Source organism: Fusarium mangiferae (assembly GCF_900044065.1).
Source record: "Fusarium mangiferae strain MRC7560 genome assembly, contig: FMAN_scaffold009, whole genome shotgun sequence".
NCBI classification, from domain to species: Eukaryota; Fungi; Ascomycota; class Sordariomycetes; order Hypocreales; family Nectriaceae; genus Fusarium; species Fusarium mangiferae.
Window position 1 is genome coordinate 1,727,892 of NW_024573929.1, and position 20,577 is coordinate 1,748,468.

At 47.7% G+C, this 20,577-nt stretch overlaps 11 protein-coding genes across 11 annotated transcripts; 5 read left to right on the forward strand and 6 right to left on the reverse strand.

The window, feature by feature from the left end:
* Positions 1-573: 573 nt before the first annotated feature.
* Positions 574-1,497, reverse strand: FMAN_08497 (uncharacterized protein; the record flags this gene model as incomplete). The annotated part of the gene is made up of 1 exon (XM_041835203.1): positions 574-1,497. The coding sequence occupies one exon, from the start codon at positions 1,495-1,497 to the stop codon at positions 574-576; it is 924 nt and encodes a 307-aa protein (XP_041685390.1).
* A 1,071-nt stretch (positions 1,498-2,568) lies between these two features.
* Positions 2,569-3,127, reverse strand: FMAN_08496 (uncharacterized protein; the record flags this gene model as incomplete). Its single annotated transcript, XM_041835204.1, has 3 exons — positions 2,569-2,875; positions 2,924-3,071; positions 3,118-3,127. The coding sequence occupies 3 exons, from the start codon at positions 3,125-3,127 to the stop codon at positions 2,569-2,571; spliced, it is 465 nt and encodes a 154-aa protein (XP_041685391.1).
* A 1,197-nt stretch (positions 3,128-4,324) lies between these two features.
* Positions 4,325-4,643, forward strand: FMAN_08495 (uncharacterized protein; the record flags this gene model as incomplete). Its single annotated transcript, XM_041835205.1, has 2 exons — positions 4,325-4,477; positions 4,527-4,643. The coding sequence occupies 2 exons, from the start codon at positions 4,325-4,327 to the stop codon at positions 4,641-4,643; spliced, it is 270 nt and encodes an 89-aa protein (XP_041685392.1).
* A 2,354-nt stretch (positions 4,644-6,997) lies between these two features.
* FMAN_08494 (endo-1,4-beta-xylanase) lies at positions 6,998-7,795 on the forward strand (the record flags this gene model as incomplete). The annotated part of the gene is made up of 3 exons (XM_041835206.1): positions 6,998-7,287; positions 7,343-7,433; positions 7,481-7,795. The coding sequence occupies 3 exons, from the start codon at positions 6,998-7,000 to the stop codon at positions 7,793-7,795; spliced, it is 696 nt and encodes a 231-aa protein (XP_041685393.1).
* Positions 7,796-8,092: 297 nt separating this feature from the next.
* FMAN_08493 (uncharacterized protein) lies at positions 8,093-9,417 on the reverse strand (the record flags this gene model as incomplete). The annotated part of the gene is made up of 6 exons (XM_041835207.1): positions 8,093-8,442; positions 8,491-8,661; positions 8,707-8,798; positions 8,848-9,050; positions 9,099-9,341; positions 9,388-9,417. The coding sequence occupies 6 exons, from the start codon at positions 9,415-9,417 to the stop codon at positions 8,093-8,095; spliced, it is 1,089 nt and encodes a 362-aa protein (XP_041685394.1).
* A 563-nt stretch (positions 9,418-9,980) lies between these two features.
* Positions 9,981-10,481, reverse strand: FMAN_08492 (uncharacterized protein; the record flags this gene model as incomplete). Its single annotated transcript, XM_041835209.1, has 1 exon — positions 9,981-10,481. One exon carries the CDS (start codon positions 10,479-10,481, stop codon positions 9,981-9,983), a length of 501 nt encoding a protein of 166 aa, XP_041685395.1.
* A 2,158-nt stretch (positions 10,482-12,639) lies between these two features.
* On the forward strand, positions 12,640-13,881 carry FMAN_08491 (uncharacterized protein; the record flags this gene model as incomplete). The annotated part of the gene is made up of 1 exon (XM_041835210.1): positions 12,640-13,881. One exon carries the CDS (start codon positions 12,640-12,642, stop codon positions 13,879-13,881), a length of 1,242 nt encoding a protein of 413 aa, XP_041685396.1.
* A 175-nt stretch (positions 13,882-14,056) lies between these two features.
* Positions 14,057-14,551, reverse strand: FMAN_08490 (uncharacterized protein; the record flags this gene model as incomplete). The annotated part of the gene is made up of 1 exon (XM_041835211.1): positions 14,057-14,551. One exon carries the CDS (start codon positions 14,549-14,551, stop codon positions 14,057-14,059), a length of 495 nt encoding a protein of 164 aa, XP_041685397.1.
* Positions 14,552-15,254: 703 nt separating this feature from the next.
* FMAN_08489 (uncharacterized protein) lies at positions 15,255-16,044 on the forward strand (the record flags this gene model as incomplete). Its single annotated transcript, XM_041835212.1, has 3 exons — positions 15,255-15,466; positions 15,513-15,705; positions 15,754-16,044. The coding sequence occupies 3 exons, from the start codon at positions 15,255-15,257 to the stop codon at positions 16,042-16,044; spliced, it is 696 nt and encodes a 231-aa protein (XP_041685398.1).
* A 1,300-nt stretch (positions 16,045-17,344) lies between these two features.
* Positions 17,345-18,768, forward strand: FMAN_08488 (uncharacterized protein; the record flags this gene model as incomplete). Its single annotated transcript, XM_041835213.1, has 6 exons — positions 17,345-17,398; positions 17,447-17,539; positions 17,585-18,054; positions 18,102-18,519; positions 18,570-18,637; positions 18,687-18,768. The coding sequence occupies 6 exons, from the start codon at positions 17,345-17,347 to the stop codon at positions 18,766-18,768; spliced, it is 1,185 nt and encodes a 394-aa protein (XP_041685399.1).
* Positions 18,769-19,190: 422 nt separating this feature from the next.
* On the reverse strand, positions 19,191-19,898 carry FMAN_08487 (uncharacterized protein; the record flags this gene model as incomplete). Its single annotated transcript, XM_041835214.1, has 1 exon — positions 19,191-19,898. The coding sequence occupies one exon, from the start codon at positions 19,896-19,898 to the stop codon at positions 19,191-19,193; it is 708 nt and encodes a 235-aa protein (XP_041685400.1).
* Between the last annotated feature and the right edge of the window lie 679 nt (positions 19,899-20,577).

Genomic DNA, 20,577 nt, shown 5'->3' on the forward strand with positions numbered 1-20,577 from the left:
GACAGGAATAAAAAGTAAAATGAGAAAACAAAGAACGAGACTTGCGATAATTGCGTAACTGCGTTTTAAATCGGCCTTCTGCCCGTCAAGTCGAAGATTCCCAAAAGAGTATCTTTGCCCCGCCGGGGGAAGTTGCCTTAAATGGACATGTGTATAATTTTAGTGGGTCGGCAAAGTTCTGGCCAAACATGTCTATAGTCCATGCGTAAACTTCAACGTCTATTCATGTAAGCCGGAAACAAGATGCATTGGCGAGGCTGGAGCAATTGTAGATGAGCAATTCCTCGACGCAGGAAGGAAAATATGAAACCTTTTGTTACTTTGCACCTATAGACCTTCAACAACATCGTCATAGCTCCGGCCAGTTAGGTATTTATCAAGTCAAGATTCATTATCGGCCATTATTGTCCAAATAGATGAGAAACTGAACGGATAAAAACGCAACAACTTCTTGGACTAGGCGACTTGTACCCTCTGTTCCATGGGATCTTGGTGTATGGATATAACATAGAATCCGTTCCGGATAGTTACCCGTGTCCTCCTTCGCAAACCTCCTCACATGATCTAAAAGAATCATGTCATGTGTTGATCCAACCACTCAATAAATATCTGAGGGTTCTCTTGGAAATGCGTGTAACCCTTCATCCGAACTGTTCCATCAACCCAATGCAATCGCTTATCTTCAACAGGGATTCTGTCATACATGGTTTGTACATCGCTCTCCTTTGTCAGAATATCGTTGCGTACAGAGTAAATGAAAGTTGGGATACGGACACTCTCCATGATCGGTATAGGAGAGAGCTCGTCAATGTCGAAACTTGATTGAATCTTGACCAATCTGTTCACCTCGTCGAAGTGGTCGTCAAGACTAGCCATCTCGAGGGCCCTTTCGACAAAAGGTCGATACGAGAGTGGTTCGGGTACCAGTAAACAGCGGACATCGTTGAATATTTCTGGCCGACGGTGCATGGCGAAAAAGGTTGCTATACCGCCAAGACAGCGACTGAAGAGGCCAACGGTCATGTCTTTGGTATCCTCTCGGCTGCGGACATAGTTCAACGAGCCAACTACATCCCTGGACTCGAAGTGCCCAGTGCCGGAAATGCCACCGTTGGCCTGTCCGCTATTACCGAAATTACGCATGTCATAAGCGAGTACATTGTAACCAGCTTCGTGCAATATCTTCAAGTCGGGAATGAAATTAAGTTCGAAATCATTGCCAGTCATGGAGCCGCCTAGGAAGGCCTTCCAGGGCTCGAGATGAGCGGGGAATCCGGACCGGTTGCAGCGAAGGGGGTGATTAACAATAATAAGCTTGTTTGAGCCAGGCTTTGGGATATACCAGGCCTCAAGGGTAATGCCATCTTCGCTTGGAAAGAAGACATCCTGGTACTCAAGCCCGACCTCGCTGGGTCGATGAAGTAGAGGCGTGGGTATGTCATTACGCAGAGGCGCAGCGAGACCTCGGAGGTAGCTCTGGATTTCTTCGGGAGTCATTCTGATGACTAGTAACTCGAATATCCCGGTGTTGCAAGAATATGACGAGGATTTTGGTTTAAAATTTATAAGTAAGCTGAGAAACTCGGCAGACTTATCGAATTGCCAGAATGTGAGAAGAACAAGTATAGCAACCGAGAGCGAATCCAGGTATATATCACGTACGATATCACGTATCGGATACTTGTAAGCCATACTATTCTGTAGGAAGGAATCTTACAGACTTAGGCTAATACGATCATAATTATGGAGTACTATCGTTGTGCAACGCTGGTGCTTACTGTAGGATCAAAACCGGTGAGTGTAGACGGGTTAGCGTAGTCACTGGCCCTATGAGATCGTTCCTTTTATCACACTTGAACGCTTCCAGCGTTCTCACATAAGCTCATTGTTCTCACTGCATATCCGGAGAATGCCAAGATTCCCGAGTAGCCAGTTAGCCAGTCAACGATAGACGAGCTGTTATGGTGCGGGAATTCCCGTATCACGGATACCTAGATAATACAGTCGTTTCTTAGTTTTTGCGAAAACACAAAACCTTTTAAACGTTACACTGGCCGAATGTAGCCTAGTGTTCTGTCTCGAATAATGTGAGGCCTTCGTATCTAAGACGGGTATGCATGAAACCAGCGGACACGACCCGACCCGCCTGACTACATCATCACCCCGGACTTCAGGCAGGGCATTCCTTCCGAGCAATTCAGGGTCGATGAGTTGAGTCGCGACACAAGAACTAATTCGATATTGCATCTTTCAGCAGGTCGAACCTCTTCCCTGGGCGGGGAAAATTGCCTGAAATGGGCATGCTGATCACTTTTGCGGGGGAGCTCCACCCTTCGCGATGTACTGTTTCCGGATCGGAGAAAAGAAGGAAAGAGTTCCGGACACCACAGCGAATCTCCGATTGTCTCATTTTCCTAGATGATTTTGTGATATAGGCATACGTGCTAAATCTGCTTACTCACTCGGAGGGCTTCTCAGCAGCAGACTGACACCATACCCATCGCATCGTCCCTCATATGTTTCTACTCGGTGTCAAGGCCGTGACCTCTCGCGTTAAAGAACTCATTCTCAGTTCACAATACCTCCAATATCCTGCTGGTCCAGACCCGCCTTCTTCATCGCTCCTTTCAGCCGTGAGATCTCACTTCTCAGATCTTCATTTTCACTCTCAAATTTCTCCAGCTTCACATTCAGCTCTTCCGTTTGCTCTTGAGCTCCAACACCAAGTTCTTCTATAATCTTGACAACTCGCCAAAGCCGCATGACGACAATCAGAGAAGCGACCTCCTCGATGATACCGCGAAGTGCGACATCTGTAATAAACCCTGCAATGACGATGAAGGCGTCGAAGCAATGAAACCAAGAGTTGAAGTATCTGAGGACGTCAGCTATGAGGTTTATGTGGGATGGGAACAACACTGACTTCCGGCCGAATGCCCAAACAGAAGCAATGAGTTCGACGACGAATAGGCATGAGAACACCAGGCTTACAGACCCGAGAATCTCCAGCGCCAAGTCCCAGTCTGAGCCCTTCTTGCCTTGCTCACATTTGAACAGATTAAGAATGAAGTCTGCCGCTATGAGTTTCTTGCTCATCAACAGACCTTATCTACTCACCAGCGATCATGCTAAGAACATCAAGCGACACCAGCGTCAGAACGGAATAATGCCCAGCTTTCGATGAAAGAAACTGCGCAGTCTTTTGCTTCGTACTCCTCACGTTCCATGTATCATCTCTGAAGGGATGAGAATGCCAATGCTGGATGTTCAAGGACGGAAGTCTTGTTTTGCCCCGTCGCAGAAGCGGTTGTTCTTCGAGTGAGCTCCCCGCATGGTCTATACTTGTTGAAGACATGTCGCTACTGGTGGAAGCAGTGCATTTGGAGAGGGAAATTGGGGAGACGCGTCTTCCCGACCGAACAGGAAATGTTGAGTTCACGGTATGCCGCTTTATCCGCACAACGACGTCATCGGCCTTATCTTATCTTATCTCACAGCATAACCTGTACACATCGCGATAAATCCAGCGTTTCGTGCGTTGCAGAAGCAAGTAAGCCCATTGTCGCTAGAAGGTGCTTGTCTCTATACAATATATAAGCATACGGATCCTCCTTTCTCTTAACTATATCATATTTCTCTTTGATTGATTGATTGATTGATTGATAGTCAAAGTTTATGGTGTCTCCACAAGATTTATCAAACCAACATATGGGCCCACGCACTCCCTGCTCATTTTCAAACATTGAGCATCAGCGACACCCCTTTTTTGGATGAGAGAAAACGAAACTTTCTTTAGCTAACCAGAGAACGTGAGTTTCAATTCGCGTTACGCGTGTCTCGCTGTCGCCGAAAGGCCTCTGAAAATATGAGCCAACCAACAAAATGACTTGTTCTAGCCAATCGGATATCTCCCTTCGTAAACTTCAAGAAGCGTCTCTCGACAACCAACAACGGCTTCATACGAGAAGTCATACGACTGCTATGACTCAGCTCTTATCTGAACATCAGAATCTTCCTGCTTGTGACTTTATCTGATGTCACCTCGGTTCATTCCGTGACCAGCTACTGACTATGGAGTACCTGTATGGCCGCCTGAAGGAGGAGATAGGGAGCTGAACACATGTCTCAAGTTTGCGTGATTTAATACGTTAGTCGGAGTAATTACATTCCGGAAGCCGAGGTTTCTGGCCAGACAAGTGCGACGCTTTAAAATAGAAGAGAATGGCCTCATTTTTTCCATCTCTTCTCCAGATTAAGTCCAACTTTTAGTAGCATGCTGCTTTACTCCATTATCGTCAACATTGCCATCTTGTCTTTGGCAGCAATGGCGCTTCTTACTGCTCGAGATGCGATCCACGCCGATGACCTGGAACGATATGATGAAGTCATGAAGACTATTGCCGGCAATCAGATTCTTAACTTTTACCAGGAGAACCCAGTGATCAGGCTCGATATTCATGAATACCCCACTGAAGAGGTAAGGATCCTGTGAGTCAGACTTAATTTTTAACTGACATGTAAACAAGATTGTCCGGTCCGAGGTGTTCAAGCCAAGCCAGGATGCCGATGCATACTTCAAACAGGAGGAGGAACTGGCAAAAGAGTTTCTCCAACAATATTCTGGAGAAGGAACAGTAAATTAAAGAGGAGTCGCGTGAGGACAACTATTTTCAATGACAATAGTTAGAGGCTCACGCTCTTGTCATGTCAGCAGGACTGTCAGTAACAAGTCTCAGATATCAAGTAGTGAATACCGTGACCTAATACACTAAGAAATATGTGCTACATGCACCGAGCTGAGAGCGTTGCATAACTCAAATATTACAGCACGTCATACACAAAGATGCATGGCCACTCCGAAGTCTACAGGGTCAGCGTAGGCTACCCTTTCTTAAATGTCATGTTGCCAAGGTCTGGGATCGGCCTGGATTGTCTGTAACCTATTGAGGAACGGGCGTAGAGCTCATAACGTGGGTGAGGAAGGGCATCTCGCATCAATTACATGTATATACCCGGTTATTCTCAAACATGACATGTTGAATGTATCTTTTGTACCGCGCGCGGAACGGAGTGAGCTCCCCGTGGCCATGATGCTTTAATGATGATCAGCCGGGGTAATGACACTAATCGCAAGTGCAGATTTAGCAAGACTAATCAGCACTGCTAGCTACGATTACTCTATCTCACACAGGCCCAAATTGCATCTCCAAGCGTTTAGCCGTTCAAGGAGTTGTAAACTTTAGCCACGGAAGTGGTATGATAGCTGACGTCTTAGTGTAGTACATAGTCTATTCGACATTATCCATATTTACCCAACTCTGACAGACTGATGGTCCAATCATAATTAAACATCCAGACCTTGTACAGCAACTAGATTGAAGATGCCATATCTACGTATACTTCAGCATAACACCAACAATTGCTGACTTAGATCAGAGGAATGGAGTTCTGAATTACAAATTCCTTCTCACGTCTCAGATATGTCATTTGACAAGATGGTCTTGTCATTCGACTCCATCGTCTATTCAACCTTATCCGTCCTCGTGCATTGATCCATCAGCAATATAATTCCGTTTAAACGCGTGACATCAAGAATATCCCTTCATGGCAATAGACCGCCTTCCAGAGAGTGGATTATCGCCCTCGCTAATCTAAGCACTACACATGAAACACGTTATCCCTATACCACGGCACTTATATCCTCCCGCTAATTTAACCGTTATTAGCCTGAACACTCGCAGACGAAGATGAGCAACCTTAATAGGGAATATAGTCCTCAGGGAATAAGACGCACGGCGATCTTTTACCGATCATGGAGACGACCCGAGGTTAAAAAGAAATCTTATGTATCGTGGACTTTAGCCAGAATGCGACATGCATGGATCGTGCATATAATCCGAAGAGCCCGGGCCAAGCATGCTGAGCCGGATTGACCCGACGGGATGAAGCGTCGTGAGTTTAAAATTTAACCTTTGTTGACGTTTGTCGACGCCGCGTTTCATTAGATAATACTACTTCGATCTGGAGATCAGCTTGATTACCGAGCTATAGCTCATAGAGAATATTAGCGTACTGCTCAAGAAAGGCCGTAGAACAAACGCGATGCTTCAGTTCAGTAGCATTACAAGGCCAATTGATGTGATTCCAAGACTCATAAATGGCCTCAAAGCCTCTTTTACCCGTCAAGGAGGAAGCAGACCATGCCAAGCACAATCACTCCATCAAACCATGTTCTGGGCATCCCGGCAATAGATTCGGCTCTAGTCCTGACATCCTGGATTAGCATCAAGGAAGACATGCTGTTAGAAGTGGCCCCATTGCAACACCAAGGCATCCCGCTTTTCTTACTCGTTCCTCATAGGAATCTTGGCACGCATGTTTATCCTTCGGCATAGCAGCCTAATATGATATATCTGCCACGTGCACTCCCCATACCCCATGATCCCCGCCTCCCCGCAATAAGCCGCTGGCATCCCGAGTCACGATCTCAAGCCACGGACAAGAGGAATTGGAGTATCTGACTTTAGCCGGAATACAATGATGGATGCCACCGATCGAAGAGTGCGGAGGAAACATCACACCAGTTCTTACGTACGCGTCCTACCAATCGCATCACGGACTCTTTCTTGGCCGTAAGGGGTTCCTCGGCTGTTATTGGTCACTTGAGTCCTTACCGTCTTGGCTCCAATGTTTACCGTCTTGGCCTTCATGCGAGTGGAGAAGAAGAGGCTGAGATTTCCAAGATGAATGCAAAGAGTTGCTTATGCGAGTTACGGAGAGTCAGGTTCCGAGGTAGGGCACCAAGCTAGAGAGTCAAACAGCCTGATGATATTGGTATTAAGAACTAAAAAGCTTGGCATTGACTTGTGACAGGTGAAATGAAACTGTCTACGAGTGTATATAAAGACCATACCGCTCGCTAACTGAATTGATTCTCCAGCTCATCAGGGTTCTTCGATCTACACTCCAACTATCCAGACAACCTCAAGACAACATCATGGTCTCCTTCAAGTCTCTCCTCCTCGCCGCCTCGGCACTCACCGGAGCTCTCGCTCGCCCCTTTGACTTTCTCGACGAGCAAGACGACGGCAACTCCACCTCCGTCCTCGAGGCCCGTCAAGTCACCGGCAACTCCGAGGGTTACCATAACGGATACTTCTACTCTTGGTGGTCTGATGGCGGTGGCTATGCCAACTACCGAATGGGCGAGGGAAGCCACTACCAGGTTGATTGGCGCAACACTGGTAACTTTGTTGGTGGAAAGGGTTGGAACCCTGGTACTGGCCGGTGAGTTGAAGATATTGTCGACTTTGAGAAGAATGATTTGCTGATTACAGGCTAGAACCATCAACTACGGCGGTTCTTTCAGCCCTCAGGGCAACGGCTACCTCTGCGTCTACGGCTGGACTCGCAGCCCTCTCGTTGAGTACTACGTACGCACCCCCTTCCCAACCCCGCACTTCTCGCTAACAATATCTAGGTCATCGAGAACTACGGCACTTACAACCCTGGCTCTGCTGGCCAACACAAGGGCACCGTCTACAACGACGGTGATACTTACGATCTCTACCAGACCACCCGCTACAACCAGCCCTCCATCGACGGCACACAGACATTCAACCAGTACTGGGCCATCCGTCGCAACAAGCGCAGCAGCGGCGCTGTCAACATGCAGACTATCTTCAATGCTTGGTCCTCTGCTGGTATGAGACTTGGAAACCACTACTACCAGATCCTGGCTACCGAGGGATACCAGAGCAGTGGATCTTCATCTATCTATGTCCAGACTAAGTAAGACTTCGACCGAACTGCTTGTGGGAGGTTCCTGGCCCTGAGAGACGGGAGTTGGATCTCTCTTTGGTATGGTTCGGGGGTGATGCTGCGAAGATGGCGGATGTGAAAATTTTGAAGAGGGCTTGACATGGTGTCAATTGATGGGGGCTTTACTTTTCAGCGCGGGACATTTCTCTTTTGGAGTCATGTCTTGTCATTCTCTAGTACATAACTTTGATCTGATCAATATTACATATCGTGAACTACCTCCAAGCTCGGTGGGATCATTAATCATGTTCTATAACCATTCTTCATGCCTTTATTTACCATAACTTACGTCCCTCGTTCTGGCTCCCGGTAGAGCTCTCAGCTCAACATCATTCGCATCCTTGAACCCTTTTGTATCATCCATAGACCCGACGACCGTCTGGTCTATCGAGGAGTATCTAGCGTGGCTGCCTGGCGATGATGGCCACGCTCCACTACCTCGCTGCTTGGAGTGAAAGCATATCGTTCTGTTGCCAAACCCAGAGTGTTTCCTCGAAGAATCCCAGCTATTGCTCTCTCGACTTTGTTCTTGGGACTTTGTTCGTGATCCGAAGTATGGGCGCAGCGACGGCAGGCAAGCAACGACGAGACCTATGTTGACATCTAAAGCGCTCCAAAGGACTACAGTGAGGTCAGCGATTGCGCGTTCAGCGTTGGGAGAAGTCGTACCGATCGTACTGAGTGATATACTCGAGTCGGCTCCAGCTTTCCAGATCATGACGAAGCGGACTAGACTAACAGCCATGTTGACGGTGCCGAGAAGGAAGGTGAAGTATATACCGAATCTCAAGGTTCTTCTGACGTGAAGAGCTGGTACAATCAACCATGGTATAATGAACACTGATCTTGTTAGATGTTACTGTATAGATTTCAAGATCAGCTTACCTAGCAAATCTCCCAGAAATGACAGTCCCCAGCCAACGTGAAAAGTGACTGCATAAGTCCACTTCGGACATGTCCTCGAAGGCCTGATATCCCTGTAAATTTATCAGCGCCGTGCCTTAAAAATACACTGAAATAACCTACCAGCTTCGGCTTATGGGGAGACAAATGCAGAATAATATCACGACGGTAATGATGTAACTGGCTCCGATAAACCAAATCGTGGCCCAAAGGAATCTACGCCTCTTGACCATAAACTCGGGAAACACTTGTAGATAAACTGCCAGAAGAGCAGCTTTGCACAAGTATAGCGTCGTATAAAACGGAAAACTCGATGCAAAGAGCAACTACTAATGTCAGCCACATACGCTACCTGGTTTGATTCCTCTACTCACCTTCAATATCAACACCAAATTGGCAGATCCTCCATGATAGCCCTCCAATGTCGTATGAACACTCGGATCAAATGCGTGGAGGACCGCAAACGCAGGTGAGAAAGCAGCTGTAATGACGCCCGAGATCCACGCTGCCACCATAAAGATATCGCTGAGTAGCAATTTTCGCTTTTGTATCCGCAGTCGAAGATTTAGGCGCGCGATCACGAGAATCGTCGCTATGATCACGAGTATTTGAGACACCTATAACCATTAGCACAAGTCCGTCCTGTATAAGCGCAGACCTTACAAGAATATCCTTTGCATCTGGGTTCTTCATCGCGACAACATACCAACAGCACTTTACGAGAAGGAAAATGGGCATAAGAGCTGTTTATAACCGCGTCAAACGGGTCTTCGGCAATAAAATGGCTTGAGTTTGAGTTTGGCCCTGGCATTTCTTCGTGTCTTGCCTTTCTTGGCAACATGCCAACTGTGGCGCTAAGATGGAAGCGTCAGTTATTCTACAGTGGATTGGGATTAGGTCTGGACGTTTTAGGGGATTGACGGTGCCTTGCGGGCCGAGGCCACCTTGGCGCATACTGAGCTATTCCCGTTGATGGAAAGGAAATGGCGTGCTGGACAGTAGATCTTGTCACCGAACTGGCAGGCTAGAAAGTGATGTCACAAGGAGCAAGCATGATTATAATGGGTATTTCTGTTTGATACCTAGAGGCTATGCGTAGAGTTTCCTTTGGCTTTGTTTTACTAGCTAGTGAGGTAAGAAAACTCGAGATCTCTAGCCTGAGTGATGAGAGTAGCCAGGCAACTCTAGATAAAGCTTAGGGCGCTCTTTATTTTAGCATGCTCTTCTCGTGTGTAAGCTTTGGTGCTCCCTGAGGCTTAGCCTGACTTATCAAGACCGGGAGGGAGGTAGTTGTGTCTTGCTTCAATGCATGGATCGCAGTAATAGTCGTCGGAGCGGCAAACCTCCTGGCAAACGCAGGGGCAGCGACAGACCTTGTTGGCAAGCTGCTCGGGACCGTTGATATCGTTCGAAGTTTCAATGACTGCCGTGTGTTCTCCAGGCGTAGCAGTGCTGGGAGGCGTGCTGGAGGCTGAGCTGTTCTGAGACATGGTGATCAGAAAGTAATGACGGGTTGAAGTGCGTAAGATGCTGTATTCATGAATCTGAATGTGTCCTGTGAGTTTACAGATTTGGATGGCGCGTGTAGCAACCATATATACCCTGTTGTAGAGTCTGCGAGATGCCAGTGGCACAATTAGATGGGAAGTCGGGTATCCTAGGTCACTGCCAGTGAGAGCAGCGAAACATCTACTATGTGCTGTAAGTGTGCTTCTCGTGTATTCTGACTGACACTTGAACAGGCTTGAGCTATCCATTTTGATACCACTGGCAATTGTTCACAATTTGCGAGCATCAAGTCCCCTTGTGAACAACACTGTTCGAAACAATCATTACAAGGCTTTGAACAAAAGAACTGAGTATCCCAAAGGAACATTTACAGACTTGAAACTTTCTTAGTATGGAAAACGAGTCTCTAATATGACATTGTCAAAAACCCCTCTTTCACACTTTGCTGTCTTAGCTATATTGCCCAAGTCCCGTTACTGAGCATTATGAGTTCCCCCAAGGCATATGTCACATAGCTTCTTCTCAGTCTGGTGAACAACATTCGTGCAGGTATTGCAAATAGTTCATGCGCATATTTGGTTGGCCATTTGCCTGACTTGACAATCTGAAATGGCTGGATCAATAGCCTCAGAGGGGAGAATCTGGATGTTCGGAAACTTCATGACGTTGTTGTCGGCTCTGTGGATCTACAGTTCGTATTCTTCAGTTTGAGTAGCAGGGGCTTCTGTGTCTTGTTGAGTTGAACTGTGACTTTGAGGTCATGCGCCTTGCGAAGAGAGTTTATATAGCTGTTGATGTAGAAACATCACTATCTATCCATTTCACTTCGCGATGGCAGCGGGGCTTGTGACACGCGGCTACTTAGTCACACGATGGTCCTTGCTGGATGATTACTGATGTTTGCCCATATAACCTCAATGACAAATGCTTCGCTCATTCGGAGTACAGGAACAAAGTGATCCAGATTCGAGGATGATCCTCTTTATTATCAACGAGTAAGTCCATCACAGGGAGGTACAGAATATTGTGTATAAGAATCCGCAGCGAGCATCATCGAAAGCCAATTCCAGTGGCTCTAATAACTAGCTGGCCAATTTTCCCTCTCCTCATGGTGTTCCTGCTGACGGTACGGGCGCTTCTGGCTCAATATCAGGGCAAAGCTCAACACAAGGTTGACACCGGGAGCCCCTAGTGGCTACAAGGTTCATGCATTGCGGCAGGATCTTGCAGGCGCAGAGATACATGGCTCCTTCTTTGTTGGCATCGTGATTAATGCGTCCAGTGTGTGGATTCTTTACCCGGACGGGAGGGGAGGGAGAAGGGTCCGGGGTGACATTGCTGGAAGACATTGTGAGAGATTGCTTCGATCTTGAATTTTGTCGTGAATATGGAGTAAGGTAGTGTTTGTGTTGCGTGTTTGCTGCTGTGTGATGTTCCAGCTGAAGTTGGGAGAACAGTGAGTTTATATCGATAATAGACATGACAAGCATATGAATCATTCTCACGTTGCTGAGACTCATCACGGCCGATTTTGACTTGCTTCGCCGTGCAACGGGTGCTGAACGCGCAACAACTGCCTCCAGAAAGGCTTTAATCAGTGTGTCCTTGATCTCCAACATTCACTTCGAGTCTCGCGTCATTGTTCAGAGGTCTCGGCACAGATATGACGAGCAGAAGAGAAGATTCACGAATGGCAGCTGCTAGTGAACTGGCAGATTCCGATTTTCTGACTGCATCGCTAGTCTAAAGATTGTGCTAGATGACATTGAATCTCCTTCTATCGAGATAGCTTCAACAGAGATAGCCAAACAGTAGGTTTTCGTGTCATGATAAAGCTCGCTGTCGTTTTCCTCATCACTCTAGTATCGGTTACATTTAGCAGAAATTTGCAATTTTGATCAGAGATCTAGTCAATTGGTCTTTTTCTAGCAATATTCATTGTCACAGAGAGCATTGCATTGAACTCATACTCAGGGTTGGGATATTCACGGTTGATACACTAGCCTTGCACTTGGCGACACGCGACAGGGTTCACCACCAGGTTCTCTGACAAGCAGCAGCTCCAAGCACTACCACTGTCACTGAATATGTCAAATGAAATCAGACTTTGGCTCTCTCAATCTCTTGCACTAACTGACCTGTTCCTGAATTTCTCGGCAAAAACTGCGCCTCGGATGCCTCTTGAAGGATTCAGCACGTGTAATGATATCACCAATCAAAGCGTAAGGCTTAGCGTTCCCAAAAAAGGGGCACCGCAAACCAACCAATCACTTCCCTTTCTAATTCCGGTACAGCGGGGTAAGCACTGTAACCCCAGCGGCCGCTCCCCAAACCTCCCCAACCCAATTCGCTTCCATCAATTCTCTCTCTCCAACATCCTCTCCAAACCGCACGCGACATGACGCCATGCGCCCTTCCCACGCAAACATCGGCTTCTGGCTGGTGTGGTTCACCGCCCTGATCTGGTCCTACCACAACTCCTACGACGACCCGTCCTCCTTCTTCTACAAGTCCCGCATCGCCTTTAACCGTCGCTACTCTGCCGTCCGCGAGAAACAGGTCGACGAGTACCTCGAGCGCGAGATCTTTCCCGTCGCGCACAAGCAGCGCACCGAAGTACAAGTCGACAATGAGTTCCTGTGCATCGGCATACCCAGTATCAATCGCACGACGTCGGGGTTTTTGGCGCATACTGTGGGCAGTCTTGTTGATACGTTGACGCCGAATGAACGCAATCAGATTCACATTGTTGTGCTGCTGGCGGATAAAGATCCGACGAAGCACTTTGCTTACGGGAAGGATTGGTTGTTCGGGCTGGCGGACGATGTGCTAGTGTATTCCAACGATTCCAAGACCGATTCGAAACTCAATTACAAAGTTCTTCCTCACGATGTTCGCGGTATGGGACGAAGCGACGATCGCGTGGAGAACATACGACTCGACCACTCGGTCCTCTTCGAAGCGTGTCGACGACGCGATCCGACGTACTTCGCCCTCATCGAAGACGATATAATAGCCACGCCCGATTGGTTCACGCGGCTCAAGAAGGGTGTCATCGAAGTTGAGCAAAAGGCGACCGATGCGCATAAAGACTGGATGTACCTGCGCCTCTTCTACTCCGAGATCTTTATGGGCTGGAACAACGAAGAGATCTTTGACTATCTCAAAGTCGTCATCCTAGGGTACAGCGCTTTAATAGCCTGTCTTCTGCTCGCCCTCCGATGCAGACAGCGCCGCCACGCCGGGTCTTTCGCAACCAAAGACTTTGCCCAGACCGTCGCTCTCCTCCTGGGTCTCTGGATCCCGGCCTGTTTAGCGCTCGCCTTCGTAACGGGGCGCATCACCCTCCACCGATTATTCACACGCTCCCCAACTGTACGCGAAATGCCACGATACGGATGCTGTGCGCAAGGCCTGGTGTTCCCGAACCATCATCTACAGAACTTGCAAGATTTTCTGCGCGAGCCGCCGTTTCAGTTCCCGGGGGATATGATCATGGAGGATTACGCGAGAGATCATGGGCTGAGCAAGTGGGCGCTTGATCCGAGTGTCTTGCAGCACGTTGGGCTGGTTGAGTCGAGTGATGGGCCGCGAAGGGCAGAGGTATGGAACTTTAGTTTTGAGAGGTTGAAGGGATCGTTGGCGTGATGGAGATACCCGGCATATACATACAAACTGGTCTGCGCAATTGTGATGATGGGGTTGATCGCGTTAGAGTGGCGATCAATTGGCGAACGCGATGGAGCGGGTTTCTTCGGCGCGTCGCCATCTGTACATGACGTTCAATTAAGCATCGAAATAAATAAAAGTTATCCTTCATATATTATTCTAACTCTTTTCGGAAATAAACACGTTCAAAGCCATCCTCTTCCCTCCTCCCAGTCTTAACGAAGCCCATCTTGAGATACAGCCCCAGATTCTCAAACATCTTGACATTCGTGTACAGCTCCAACGCATTACAACCTCGCGACGGCGCAAAGTCTTCTGCATAGCGCATCAATACTTTCCCGTAGCCTCGACCTTGTGCGCTTGGGTCAACAACCAAGTTCTCGATCTTTATAGCGTCGGAGCCCGGTTCGTGCTGGAGAACGAGCGCGCCGACGGGGGATTGAGCAGTGCGCAGGATGAAGATGTCGTGGGTTGTGAGTAGAGATGGGTAGTCAGCCGTCATTGGGGCTGGTGGTTTGCCGGTTCGGGGGATGTATTTCTCATATGCTGTGTTGACCATTGATTGAATTGAGGGTATATCACTCGCTTTGGCGCGGGTGAGTGTGAGGTTTGGCGAGGTGAATGGAGGGTCAGGCAATGTCTTGGCCATGTTGTCGCGGTCACGATGAATGGGTGTCAAGATATACAATTGATGGAGAATATGATGCAAAGATAACATTGACTCACCTGACATTCATTCTCAAGTCAATGGCTCGTCTTCATTGAAGACCGGGCCGGTTCAATGAGTCAAGTGTTAATGAGGAGTAACCTACCCGGCATCGACTGGCAGACCTTGATGACGCGCAGAGCGATTGACCGCCTGTCAAGACCACGACTGCTGATGCGTCATATTGGATGAGATTACTTCGTGTCAAACAAAATACCACTGTTTACTAGCTCATACAATATCAATATTCATTAATGGTGTGTCTTGCACTGGATGACCCGCAGAAGGGATCCTCTGGCTGATGTGAGCCACGACACCACCAGTGCGGAGAATTAATTATCACTCCCTCCATTTTCGTATAGCGTATCAATGAACAAAATAAGCCAGGCCATAAGCCAAGCTCCAAAATTCGGACGCTTATAATCTAAACATGTTTCTTATCGCTGGTAGCCTCGCTTGCAATTAGATAAACACGCCAAGACAGATGGCTGATCAAGGCCAGCGGACTTTGGGATCGTCATCCTTGAAAGTCCGCAACCAGCATTTCCAGAAACACCTACCCCGTGCCCACTGGCTTTATATAAACGTTCCTTGAGCCTCATCACTCTCACACAAACTAAACTTCAGCACAATATACGCAGTTAACATGAAAGTCCTCTTCCTCGGCGCATCAGGCTCCATCGGCAGCGAAGCTCTCCGCCAATGTCTCTCCCATCCTAAGATCACATCCGTAGTCGCCTTCGTGCGTCGCGCCCTACCCTCAGATCATCCCAAACTTCAGACCGTCATAATAAGCGATTTTTTAAAATGGTCTGATGATATTCTTCTCCCACATATTGATGCTGCTGCTATGATTTGGTAAGCTATCTCGTTACTAAAGGGGATTCGGGGCTGATGATTTTAGTGCCATGGGGTCGTATAGAGGAAATGTGAATGTGGATATGGAGTATCCCCTCGCTTTCCAAGTTGCTTTTGCGGCTCTTCTTGAGAAACAGCCCAAGCGAGAGCCGTTTCGGTTTATTCATCTCAGTGGGAAGTGGGTTGTTCAAGAGCAAGATGCCAAATTATGGGTGAACGACTACCCGCGTAAACTCAAAGTACGTCCCCTCCCATTTCATCTCACCACTATCTACTGACAGGTACAGGGACTGTATGAGATTCGCTCGCTAGACGTCGCGAAAGAGCATGCGGCTGTTTGGAAGGCCTGGATGCTGAGGCCCGGCGGTGTCATTACCCAGAGGATGAGAGTGCCAGGATATTTAGCTCAATTGCTCTTGGGCGATGATTATGTTATCAAGAATGAAGAGTTGGGTGCCTTCTTCACCTATTTGGCTGTTGAGGGAAGTGAGAAGGACGAGTTTGTTATTCTGAACAGAAGGATCGTTGAGGGGGGAAGACAATATTTGAGGAAGATGAACTCCATGATCGGGAATTAATTCGCGGAAAGTTGGTGAGCAACTGATGGGTGGTTTGTACGTTAGATGAGTATTGAGATTTGAACGGCGAATAGGTTCCTGCAGACAAAAAGGTTCTGATTTATAGCGCAAAAACAACAGATGGCAAACAACTTTTATGTCTGATGGTTGAAGTTACATCGTCACCCAGGGCCAGTCCGCGTTTCTTGGAACAATTGACCTCGCTAAAGAAGACTTAATTAAGACTCTGGACCAGGATGCATGGATGAGCAAGATGAAGCGTATTTTGCCTTGGGAGATTCGATTTTAGCTGTTTTATCCCAACAGCCTGGATCGAGGCTCTCTCGCGAAGTGCATACAGCATTATCATACTGTCTGGAGCACAATGCTATGTTCATGAGACTGGCGAAGAGAGGCTTCAATTTCACTTCTGCATCGTCTTAACCATGTTAGCTAATTGCAAATATATAGTTCTATGGTGGCCATGGCCGAACAAATGAGAGCTTGTCTAGAAGGCCGATGGTGGAAATATTATACATGACAATACAGAAACAAATAATCCTTCATAGAAAACCTAGATTCGCGACCGCATCATTCATCGTGTCGAGAACAGAACCCTCCAATCTGGCTGTTTAAAAGTGAAGCCCTCACTCACTTTGCGACGACGCCTCGGAGAGCGATCATCATGCTACGTGAGTCACTCAAAACTAGAAAAGTAGCGTATGCTCTAATGTCACGGTACTACGAATATGCAAGGCCTAGACCTGAACATCATTACGCTTCCCTAATCATCGGCTTCGTCATCTCATCCCGCTCCAGCTTATTAAGCGCCGAGCCGAGCCGAGCCGCGCGTTACAAGTTCTGCCATCGGCATCCCACAAGACAGCATCTCACCGATCTTTACATGACGATCCCTCTGCAGGCGTCGCAAGACACTCGGCCGAATAATATATCCGTATGACTTTTACCGTTACATCAAAGATCCCCATCCTTGCCAAGAAAGCATGGCGATCCCCATCCAATTCAGGAAACTCGTCACCTTCACATGCAGGTCCAAAAGCCGTCTTTCCAAGCCGCGTACTAAAAAACATGGCTTTTATTAGCGCTGACTCGCGTTCTCGCATTTTGGTGAGAGAACCCCTAAAATGCCGATGGAAAAAGCCGATTTCGGAATTAAATTCGGATAACCGGCAAAGCGTACATCCGGAGGCGGGGACTCCGTAGATTGATAAGATGGCGTAGATAAAAAGCGCCGAGCTCTCTTTCACTTTTGAAGGTTGTTTTCTCATATGTTTTAATTGTTTGGGTGATCGGTATCAACATGACTGCAGGTTTGAAGAACGTTATTGTCATTGGCGGCTCGTATGTTGGGCTTGTAGGTCTATCCTAGAGAACGGTGATGAGTTTGACTGACATGATCTAGGCTGCTGTTAAGGAACTGGCTACACTTCTACCAGTTACACACCGTGTCCTGTTAATAGAACCTCATAGCCATTTCCACCATCTCTTCGCCTTCGTAAGTCCCTCACAAATCTCTTCTCACTCAAGCTAACCCTCTCAGCCCCGATTCGCCATCGTGCCAGACCACGAACACAAAGCTTTCATCCCCTACACCGGTTTCTTCTCCTCCCTCCCCAACGCCCCCAATCACACCATCGTCCGTGCCCGCGCAGTATCTCTGCAAAAGAACCAACTCACACTCGACAGACCATGGCAGGGCTCAACAGAAATCCCCTTCGAGTATGCAGTTGTGACGACAGGAACACGACTCCAGGCGCCTAGCAACATGCAGCACGATGAGAAGAAGCCTTCTGTTGAGTACTTCAAGTCTTATCAGCAGGGTATCAAGAACGCACAGTCTATTGTTATTGTTGGCGGCGGTGCGGTCGGTATTCAAATGGCGACGGATCTAGGGGAGGTTTATCCAGAGAAGAAAGTTACCTTGGTTCATTCGAGGGATAGGCTTATGCAGCTTTATCATGAGAAGATGGATGCTATTTTGAGGGATAGATTGCAGGAGCTTGGTGTTGAGTAAGTCAAGCCTTTGTGCTGTGAGATGAGAAGTACTAACAGAGCAGTGTCATTACTGGCACACGAGCTGTGATCCCAGCAAAGGGTTTCCCAACAGACGGATCAACCTTCGAACTAGAACTCAAAGACGGAAGAAAGATACAGACAGATCTCGTCATTCCGGCAACAGGACAAACGCCGAATAACCAGTTCCTCAAGGATCTCCAGCCCACGTCTGGATACGAGATAATCAACCCTGCTAACGGCTTCATCCGAGTTGCACCAACACTGCAATTTGCTGACCCCGAGTACTCGAACCTGTATGCATGCGGTGACATCGCCGACAGCGGTGCTCACAAGGCTGCGAGACCAGGAGCTGGACAAGCACAAGTTGTAGCGCAGAACATCGCTGCTATGGTGAACGGTGGCCGACCGGAGCAGAATGTCACGGTTGATGCTCCTGCTATTCACCTATCTCTTGGATTGGTTCGTACTACCCAAGTAACCCAGAAATGTGGTGGCTAACAGTTTTGTAGAAAAAGAACATTGTGTTTAGAAATCCTGGAAAGGGCCAGACTGAACCTACGATCATCTGGAGAGACGAGTAAGTTTCCTGCTTGGTTTTACGTTATGAGATACTGACAAGTTTGCAGTGGATCGAGGGATATGAACATTGAAGGCGTCTGGGAGAGGAGGGGGCAGAGAGTCACGCGACAGGATGACTACCATCTTTGAGCTGGCTGCTTTGCGAGGGTGATTAGAAGGTTAATTTTGTAGAAGGTAGTCCTTGGTTCATATACAAGAGATCTTCAAAAGCTGGGTGAGTTGCATATTGATGAGTGACAGTTATCGTGTCTTGCAGGTGCATGGGATTACCGTTTGAGAGTAAAGACTGTCTATTTTAATGTGATGAAGTATGTGACATAAGTGTCATCTATGAGCTTCAGTATGACCACCAATTATATATAGATTCATATAGAAACTAGGAATATTACCACTATCGTATATCGATAATGGTTATATGTTTCATGGTTTAAGTCTATGATTGAGAAAGAGAGAAATCGCGCTTTATATTCATAAATCCAATTCCATACTCGCTAGCAATAACAAGACTCGCTAATAATATCGTAAACAGGCATGTAAGAATGATCTGCGCTTCAAGAGAACTCCAACAAAGACTGGCCGCGTATGACTCCATTATAGCCCATAACCTGTGGGTACATGCAACTGGCCATTAGGCTCTGTTGCTGCAACGCAAATTGATGTTGCGCTGCCAAGGCAAACGCTTGCTGACCCGCAATCAGCCCATTGGGATATGCTCCGTAAAAGCCCGGAGTGGCAGGTGGAGAGAAATAGAGGAAAGGATATGGCGAGAGAGAAGGGGATGGCGGAGGTGATGATGGAGGTGAGGGGACTGTCGGCATAGCCGTACATCCAGAGATCTTTGCTCTGTACCCCTTGGGTCGGTACTTCGCCTGAAGAAACCTCCCTTCCCACTTTGTGGGATGATAAATAACGTCATGTCCACCAGGGACTGACGGATTGACGATGACTCGCGCTGGTCCTGGGTTCATACCCATGGATGGTGTGTATTTGCCTTTAAGGCAGAGAGGATACTCCAACCACGGGCCGGCTACCTTGAGCGGTAGTGCCTCTTTGTTGTGAAAGGTGTGAGGGTATGTCGAGAAAGGACTAAACTCAGGGACCTGCTCACTTTGCTTTCGGACCTCATGCGCAGGGATCTTCTTGAATGACATGTCCTCTACGTCGGAGAGAGAGTAGTAGGAGCATGTTGACGAGTTGTCATCCATGTCATCTGACCTACTCATGTGGTCCATGACCCCCAAGTCTGCAAGAGAAGGCATTGTCGCTGGTGTAAGGGTTGCGAGAGAGAGCGCGAGAAGAAGAGAGAGAGAGGGAGCGAGAGAGAGAAAGCGAGAGAGAGAGAGAGCGAGAGCGAGAGAGAGCGTGTGGGTCGGTAGCGACCAAGTAATGTAATTGTATTTATCGTTCTGTAGCTCAAGAGCGTCCACAAGGCTAGTGTATGACTGCGACGTTGACCCTAAGGGACGAAAATGCTTAGGTAAACTCAGGTAAAATCAGGTAAGATCAGGTAAATTCAGGCTGACTTTCGACAAAGAGTTGGAAGCAAACTGGTTGAAAGCTGAAGACGTGCAAGGCAGAAACTGATATGAAAGGATGAAGAATGGAAGTGGAAACAGAGGGAGGGAAGGTCATTACTTATACACGAAGGGCAAGAGAGTTTTCGAGATTGAAGGCTTTGCTGTCCTGGATGAAGGGGGATCGTAGATTATCGTTACGAAGGTTAAAGAGGAAGTGTCTCCTTTCTGATAGGGCAGCACTTCAGAAGATTGGATAAATTAAGCTTGGACCGTGACTTGTCCCAGACTTCACGGTTGCGAAGCTTATCTATCGGCCAATCATAACTGACGCACCCATGTTCTATTTACCTTTCACGCAGCACTTCTGAATGCATTTAACATCGCAGCGAACCCAGTAGTGAAGTAAAAGGCAAGGTTTCCC